Source organism: Poromitra crassiceps (genome assembly GCF_964638095.1).
Source record: "Poromitra crassiceps genome assembly, chromosome: 4".
Classification (NCBI taxonomy): Eukaryota; Metazoa; Chordata; class Actinopteri; order Beryciformes; family Melamphaidae; genus Poromitra; species Poromitra crassiceps.
This window is the reverse complement of record NC_139626.1, coordinates 63,103,437-63,112,436: the sequence shown is the minus strand read 5'-3', so window position 1 is coordinate 63,112,436 and position 9,000 is coordinate 63,103,437. Positions and strand designations below refer to the sequence as shown.

At 40.0% G+C, this 9,000-nt stretch overlaps 2 protein-coding genes across 2 annotated transcripts in view; one reads left to right on the top strand and one right to left on the bottom strand.

Moving 5' to 3' along the window:
• LOC310774659 (protein NLRC3-like) overlaps positions 1-9,000 on the top strand; it is a 164,752-nt gene that overhangs the window by 53,407 nt on the left and 102,345 nt on the right. The window lies entirely within an intron of this gene.
• Positions 6,030-9,000, bottom strand: part of LOC310774930 (nidogen-1-like) — a gene marked incomplete at both ends in the record, with an annotated part of 57,359 nt that continues 54,388 nt past the window's right edge. The window contains one exon of the mRNA XM_083635020.1: positions 6,030-6,148. Within this exon, the coding sequence (XP_083491146.1) occupies positions 6,030-6,148 (119 nt within the window). The remainder of the gene's footprint in view (positions 6,149-9,000) is intronic.

Here is a 9,000-nt window from a genome sequence, read left to right as displayed (position 1 = left end):
TCAGTTGAGGGGTGTATGCATGGGCGGGACTGTTACGCCTCATTACATTTTAGTTTTTTATTTGATTTAGTTGTATTTATTTGCACATATTAAAATCAGAAACAGTCAAAAGGAACAAACAAAGAATTTTGAAATGGAAAATGTGTAGGAACCCTGATTTATGTCATGAACAAATGTTTTGAGGAGACTCAGCTTTGATCCAGTCAGTGTAGTATTTGATATAGGTTCATGTATGTGACAGCAGCTGGCTCATCAGAACATCCCTCTATCTGAACATGATTCTGATCATCAACACAAACATCAAAGCTATAATTATGTGTGTATCGGACCTGAACCACAACATTTTCCAGACTTTTTCTTCTTCTCCATATTAATACCTGGAAACGATCCAATTCAGGTTCACTTCTCCAGACCTGCGTAGGAACCCTGCATGGAGCAAATGTGCAGAATCATCAATATAATCAGTAACACAAGTGGTCTGTGTGATCACTTTCAGGCTTGATGTGAACTCAGTTTCATGTCCTTCTGATGTCAAAATGTATAGCATCACATCAGTCTACGAGCGCACTTACAAATTCACATTTGTTGATTGTCAATAAAAAACAGCCATTTGCATTTAATTTATGAATACCTAAAATAGTCTATTTGTGTTGTAACGATTTGACAATTCAGGCTAATTCAGTCTGATATCAGGCTAATTCAAACCCACATGAGCAGACCTCCATGTCCTGTGTGTGTGTGTGTGTGTGTGTGTGTGTGTGTGTGTGTGTGTGTGTGTGTGTGTGTGGGGGGGGGGGGGGGGGGGGGGGATTAGGCCGGTGTTTGTTCTTGTAATATTAATTTCGGCCACAAGAGTGCACCACTACCCCATGTTGTAAAATAGGACTAGAAGTGTTTTCTTCCAGGTGAGTTTCTCTCCATGCACTCTAACCACAAGGTGCATAATGTGTGTTAACAAGTCATGTCACATTACTGTCATGTCTTTCTTTAGACTGAAATGTATTTAAATAAAGACATGACAAGTTTCTACAAAGCAGGTTAGAAGTGGAGCAGCAGTGTTGTCATGGTGACACACTGAAGCAGGTTAGAAGTGGAGCAGCAGTGTTGTCATGGTGACACACTGAAGCAGGTTAGAAGTGGAGCAGCAGTGTTGTCATGGTGACACACTGAAGCAGGTTAGAAGTGGAGCAGCAGTGTTGTCATGGTGACACACTGAAGCAGGTTAGAAGTGGAGCAGCAGTGTTGTCATGGTGACACACTGAAGCAGGTTAGAAGTGGAGCAGCAGTGTTGTCATGGTGACACACTGAAGCAGGTTAGAAGTGGAGCAGCAGTGTTGTCATGGTGACACATTGTCACTTTGGAAGTTGGAAGATGGCAGCTGACGGGGTCACATGCTTTTATGGGCTGGAATCATGGATGTTGGAATGCTTTTGTTGTCCCCCGGAACGCTATCAAGCAACCAATGAAAACACACACACACACACACACACACACACGTGTGCACGTACACACACACACACACGCGCGCGCGCACGTGCACGTACACACACACACACACGTGCACGTACACACACACACACACACACACACACACACACACACACACACACACACACACACACACACACGTACGTTTTCCAGCAAGGAAAAGTCATGGGATTCAGATAAACAGTAAAACAGGTGTATATATAAGGTGGATTAACAAGGTGACATTTGTCTTTAATTGAGACACCAAAGATAGTCCAGACTAATATATTACAAAAGGTTTTATTGAGGCTGTACAGATTGTTAATGATCTTTGGCTGATGACCCAGCTGCTGTAACACACTACTTCCTCTTTGTTACAGACACATAACTCACATGAAAGCAGACATGTTTGTTACAGACACATAACTCACATGAGAGCAGACATGTTTGTTACAGACACATAACTCACATGAAAGCAGACATGTTTGTTACAGACACATAACTCACATGAGAGCAGACATGTTTGTTACAGACACATAACTCACATGAAAGCAGACATGTTTGTTACAGACACATAACTCACATGAGAGCAGACATGTTTGTTACAGACACATAACTCACATGAGAGCAGACATGTTTGTTACAGACACATAACTCACATGAGAGCAGACATGTTTGTTACAGACACATAACTCACATGAGAGCAGACATGTTTGTTACAGACACATAACTCACATGAGAGCAGACATGTTTGTTACAGACACATAACTCACATGAGAGCAGACATGTTTGTTACAGACACATAACTCACATGAAAGCAGACATGTTTGTTACAGACACATAACTCACATGAAAGCAGACATGTTTGTTACAGACACATAACTCACATGAGAGCAGACATGTTTGTTACAGACACATAACTCACATGAGAGCAGACATGTTTGTTACAGACACATAACTCACAAGCAGACATGTTTGTTACAGACACATAACTCACATGAGAGCAGACATGTTTGTTACAGACACATAACTCACATGAGAGCAGACATGTTTGTTACAGACACATAACTCACATGAGAGCAGACATGTTTGTTACAGACACATAACTCACATGAGAGCAGACATGTTTGTTACAGACACATAACTCACATGAGAGCAGACATGTTTGTTACAGACACATAACTCACATGAAAGCAGACATGTTTGTTACAGACACATAACTCACATGAAAGCAGACATGTTTGTTACAGACACATAACTCACATGAAAGCAGACATGTTTGTTACAGACACATAACTCACATGAAAGCAGACATGTTTGTTACAGACACATAACTCACATGAGAGCAGACATGTTTGTTACAGACACATAACTCACATGAGAGCAGACATGTTTGTTACAGACACATAACTCACATGAGAGCAGACATGTTTGTTACAGACACATAACTCACATGAGAGCAGACATGTTTGTTACAGACACATAACTCACATGAGAGCAGACATGTTTGTTACAGACACATAACTCACATGAGAGCAGACATGTTTGTTACAGACACATAACTCACATGAGAGCAGACATGTTTGTTACAGACACATAACTCACATGAGAGCAGACATGTTTGTTACAGACACATAACTCACATGAGAGCAGACATGTTTGTTACAGACACATAACTCACATGAGAGCAGACATGTTTGTTACAGACACATAACTCACATGAGAGCAGACATGTTTGTTACAGACACATAACTCACATGAAAGCAGACATGTTTGTTACAGACACATAACTCACATGAGAGCAGACATGTTTGTTACAGACACATAACTCACATGAGAGCAGACATGTTTGTTACAGACACATAACTCACATGAGAGCAGACATGTTTGTTACAGACACATAACTCACATGAGAGCAGACATGTTTGTTACAGACATATAACTCACATGAAAGCAGACATGTTTGTTACAGACACATAACTCACATGAGAGCAGACATGTTTGTTACAGACACATAACTCACATGAGAGCAGACATGTTTGTTACAGACACATAACTCACATGAGAGCAGACATGTTTGTTACAGACACATAACTCACATGAAAGCAGACATGTTTGTTACAGACACATAACTCACATGAGAGCAGACATGTTTGTTACAGACACATAACTCACATGAAAGCAGACATGTTTGTTACAGACACATAACTCACATGAAAGCAGACATGTTTGTTACAGACACATAACTCACATGAGAGCAGACATGTTTGTTACAGACACATAACTCACATGAAAGCAGACATGTTTGTTACAGACACATAACTCACATGAGAGCAGACAGCAAAATCAATATTAAAATCATTGTCATTGCAGTACCTGTGGACACAGCTGTCACAGTTGGGGGAGCAAAGATTAGTTTTATTTTCGTTAAACTGATTTGCTTAGTTTAATTACTTTGAAAGATTAGGGAAACGTAGTTCTGGTTCAAAAGCCTCTGAGAGCAACCACCTTCACAGTCATCACCATGATCATCGTTAGCTTGAACGCAGGCCGTCGTCGGCAGCATTGAAAATGTGTCGTTCAGAGAATAACATCTGTATTTCAGGTCATTATTTACACGTTTGTATAAAAAATACATTGTAAATTTTAGCACAAATGAAACAAAATAAATTTGATAAGTCTAAAAATAAAAAACGTATTCACCCTCCCTTTCTTCTTATATCTCCGTCTTATAGTGGTCGGCTATTAACAATGATAGTGGTCCAACTGAAGAGTCCATTTCCAACATGTATATCATGTATATACATTTTTGGAAACAAAAAAATCTAATTTTAAGTTCATTACTCTACACTAAAGCATCCAGTATGATAACGCAGCTTTATCAACCAAACACTTCATTTCCCACCGATCCTAAACAAAATAAAAAGCTTTTAATTTGAAAGGAAGAAACAAACATTTCAAGAAACAGGATTATCCAGGCAGGTGACGCTCCAGGTAAGAGCCTTCTCATCAAATTCAAATACTGTCTATAGCTCTGTGTGTGTGTGTGTGTGTGTGTGTGTGTGTGTGTGTGTGTGTGTGTGTGTGTGTGCGCGCGCACACATGTGTGTGTGTGTGCGTGTGTGTAGCTGCGCGTCTTCTGCAAAATGAGACATTCTGGCTTCTTTTTATCCTCCCGCCTGTGTCCAGTATTTATTCGGGTTTTGCTTTATATTTAGTGCTAGGTGGCGGTATAGAGCAGCTGTAGGGTGAGACTGACAACAAACACATCCGGGGTGAAGGTTGACGCTTCTCTATTTAGCTTCCGGGTCACACAGAGGTCAGAAGAGAAACGTTAGAGAAGATAGCACGGCTGCTATGAGCTAAAGCAGTGGGCTGATGACTAGACACCTGGGATTGTTTGGAACGCACGTGGAGCTGTCACCAGCCAACAGGCCACTGGCCGTCAGTGAGTTTTTCACTTATCTGCCTGACTGACCCTGTTTCTTGAAATATCGTCCAGATCTGAAATCAATAAGATACAAAAAATCTATAAGGAACAACTACAGGGTTTCATTGTCAAAACGCTATACAGTATATCCATTTTATAAAAAACAAAACAAAACACATAAAACCTGAAGTTCATTGTTCAGTACTGTACCTTTAACATATTTATTTTTATATTATCCAGTCTGCAGTTTATTCATTTATTTTCCCAAGCAAACCCTCCCCAGGCTACCTGCTGTCCATCCAAAAGCAGCAGAATTACTTTAGTAATGTGGGATTTTGTGCTGTTAATGTTTTTGTCAGATTAGACGTCACTTGTTCATTTTGAAGCCAAACTCTTCAAGCTGAGGAAGAATCACATGCTGTACGAACAGATCAGAGACAGGTTTGTAAGAAGGGAGAGCTCACCCAAAATCAAAAATACATCTTTTTCTTCTTACCTCTAGTTCTATTAGTGCTATCTACATCTGGATCGTTTTGATGTTGGCGCTAGCAGCAGCAGCTAGCTATCAGCTAGTGGGTGTAGTTCGGCGTAAAGAAAACAGTTCCTACATGAAACTGCTCACAAGAAGGTCTGTGAAATATCTTGAGTAACCGGGTCATGATTTCTGGAAAGAGACATTGCTGTTGAGTTTTTCAAATGTATTTATTTATTTATTTTCGGTGCTTTGAGGACCACGCCGCGTGCCGTCCAGTTCCACTGTATTGGAGAGAAGACAGACATCTCTACAGCCAATATCTCCAAAACTCAGCAAACTCACAAAACCATCTAGAATGATGGATAAATGGCACTACAGGTGAGAGGACACATTATGTATTTTTGATTTGGGGGTGAACTGTCCCTTTAATTAGTCTCTGACGCCCGACACGTTTCACATCACACACTGAGGTTTGACAGCTTTCAGGGGCGGAGACTCACGAGACGCCACACGTCAGTGACCACGCCCACTTTCACCACGCCCACTTTCACTTCAAGTATGTAAGAACAAGAGAAAACGCCAACATTGCAGTTGAGGAGTGTGTGTGTGTGTGTGTGTGTGTGTGTGTGTGTGTTGTCCTCAGCAGACTTGTCTCCTCATTGGTTGGGCTCCACACAGCGGCCGTCCGCGGCGTCCGGACAGCGGCAGGAGAAGCCTCCGTGGCGCGGTAGACAGAGGTGAGAGCAGCCGCCATTGTTGGAACAATAGTTAAAACCTGACAGAGAAGAAGAAAGTCACATTAATGTAGTTAAAACCTGACAGAGAAGAAGAGAGAGTCACATTAATGTAGGTAAAACCTGTCAGAGAAGAAGAGAGAGTCACATTAATGTAGTTAAAACCTGACAGAGAAGAAGAGAGAGTCACATTAATGTAGTTAAAACCTGACAGAGAAGAAGAGAGAGTCACATTAATGTAGTTAAAACCTGACAGAGAAGAAGAGAGAGTCACATTAATGTAGTTAAAACCTGACAGAGAAGTAGAGAGAGTCACATTAATGTAGTTAAAACCTGACAGAGAAGAAGAGAGAGTCACATTAATGTAGATAAAACCTGACAGAGAAGTAGAGAGAGTCACATTAATGTAGTTAAAACCTGACAGAGAAGAAGAGAGAGTCACATTAATGTAGTTAAAACCTGACAGAGAAGTAGAGAGAGTCACATTAATGTAGTTAAAACCTGACAGAGAAGAAGAAAGAGTCACATTAATGTAGTTAAAACCTGACAGAGAAGAAGAGAGAGTCACATTAATGTAGTTAAAACCTGACAGAGAAGAAGAGAGAGTCACATTAATGTAGATAAAACCTGACAGAGAAGAAGAGAGAGTCACATTAATGTAGTTAAAACCTGACAGAGAAGAAGAGAGAGTCACATTAATGTAGATAAAACCTGACAGAGAAGTAGAGAGAGTCACATTAATGTAGTTAAAACCTGACAGAGAAGAAGAGAGAGTCACATTAATGTAGTTAAAACCTGACAGAGAAGAAGAGAGAGTCACATTAATGTAGTTAAAACCTGACAGAGAAGAAGAGAGAGTCACATTAATGTAGTTAAAACCTGACAGAGAAGAGAGAGTCACATTAATGTAGTTAAAACCTGACAGAGAAGAGAGAGTCACATTAATGTAGTTAAAACCTGACAGAGAAGAAGAGAGAGTCACATTAATGTAGTTAAAACCTGACAGAGAAGAATAGAGAGTCACATTAATGTAGTTAAAACCTGTCAGAGAAGAAGAGAGAGTCACATTAATGTAGTCAAAACCTGACAGAGAAGAAGAGAGAGTCACATTAATGTAGTTAAAACCTGACAGAGAAGAAGAGAGAGTCACATTAATGTAGTTAAAACCTGACAGAGAAGAAGAGAGAGTCACATTAATGTAGTTAAAACCTGACAGAGAAGAAGAGAGAGTCACATTAATGTAGTTAAAACCTGACAGAGAAGAAGAGAGAGTCACATTAATGTAGTTAAAACCTGACAGAGAAGAGAGAGTCACATTAATGTAGTTAAAACCTGACAGAGAAGAGAGAGTCACATTAATGTAGTTAAAACCTGACAGAGAAGAAGAGAGAGTCACATTAATGTAGTTAAAACCTGACAGAGAAGAATAGAGAGTCACATTAATGTAGTTAAAACCTGTCAGAGAAGAAGAGAGAGTCACATTAATGTAGTCAAAACCTGACAGAGAAGAAGAGAGAGTCACATTAATGTAGTTAAAACCTGACAGAGAAGAAGAGAGAGTCACATTAATGTAGTTAAAACCTTTTTAAACCCTGACAGAGAAGAAGAGAGTCACATTAATGTAGTTAAAACCTTTTTAAACCCTGACAGAGAAGAAGAGAGTCACATTAATGTAGTTAAAACCTGACAGAGAAGAAGAGAGAGTCACATTAATGTAGTTAAAACCTTTTTAAACCCTGACAGAGAAGAAGAGAGAGTCACAATAATGTAGTTAAAACCTGACAGAGAAGAAGAGAGAGTCACATTAATGTAGTTAAAACCTGACAGAGAAGAAGAGAGTCACATTAATGTAGTTAAAACCTGACAGAGAAGAAGAGAGAGTCACATTAATGTAGTTAAAACCTGACAGAGAAGAAGAGAGAGTCACATTAATGTAGTTAAAACCTGACAGAGAAGTAGAGAGAGTCACATTAATGTAGTTAAAACCTGACAGAGAAGAAGAGAGAGTCACATTAATGTAGTTAAAACCTGACAGAGAAGAAGAGAGTCACATTAATGTAGTTAAAACCTGACAGAGAAGAAGAGAGAGTCACATTAATGTAGTTAAAACCTGACAGAGAAGAAGAGAGAGTCACATTAATGTAGTTAAAACCTGACAGAGAAGAAGAGAGTCACATTAATGTAGTTAAAACCTGACAGAGAAGAAGAGAGAGTCACATTAATGTAGTTAAAACCTGACAGAGAAGAAGAGAGAGTCACATTAACATAGCGTTAACCCCTCACAGCCTCACATGGAGTGGTGTCTAGGAGATTTTAATTGGTCAGACTTTGATTCATTTTAACGGTAAAAGTGGGGCAGTATTTTAGGGTGAGCTCACCCTTTAATCATGTGTGATTAAGTTAATTAGTGCACTAATACAGGAGTGCTAATTAGGAAATACAAATGAGGGAACAGTGATCCACAGCCTGGCTGTTTCTCATGGCTTCATGCTGACTCTAAATCCACAGCTGGCTCTCTGAGCTCAGCTTCACCCTCTGGTTCCCAGGACCATATCATCCACATGGTACGCTCTGGAATCAATTAGTACAGTCTGCCCGGGGAACGTGAACACATGTGCTCTCCACTGCATGCCTCTGCTCATTTCCTCTGTAGCTAGGAAGCAAATGCTCACTCAGGAAGACTGCTTCTTACACTCACGCACGCACGTGCGCACACACCCGCGCACACGCACGCACGCACGCGCACACACACACACACACACACACACACACACGGAAGAGGCATATATGCACATATATGTAGTAAACATATATGTAGTATATGTTCATATAAGTATTCGACATATATCCACATATATATCCAGGATATATGTGCATATATGTGCATATGTAT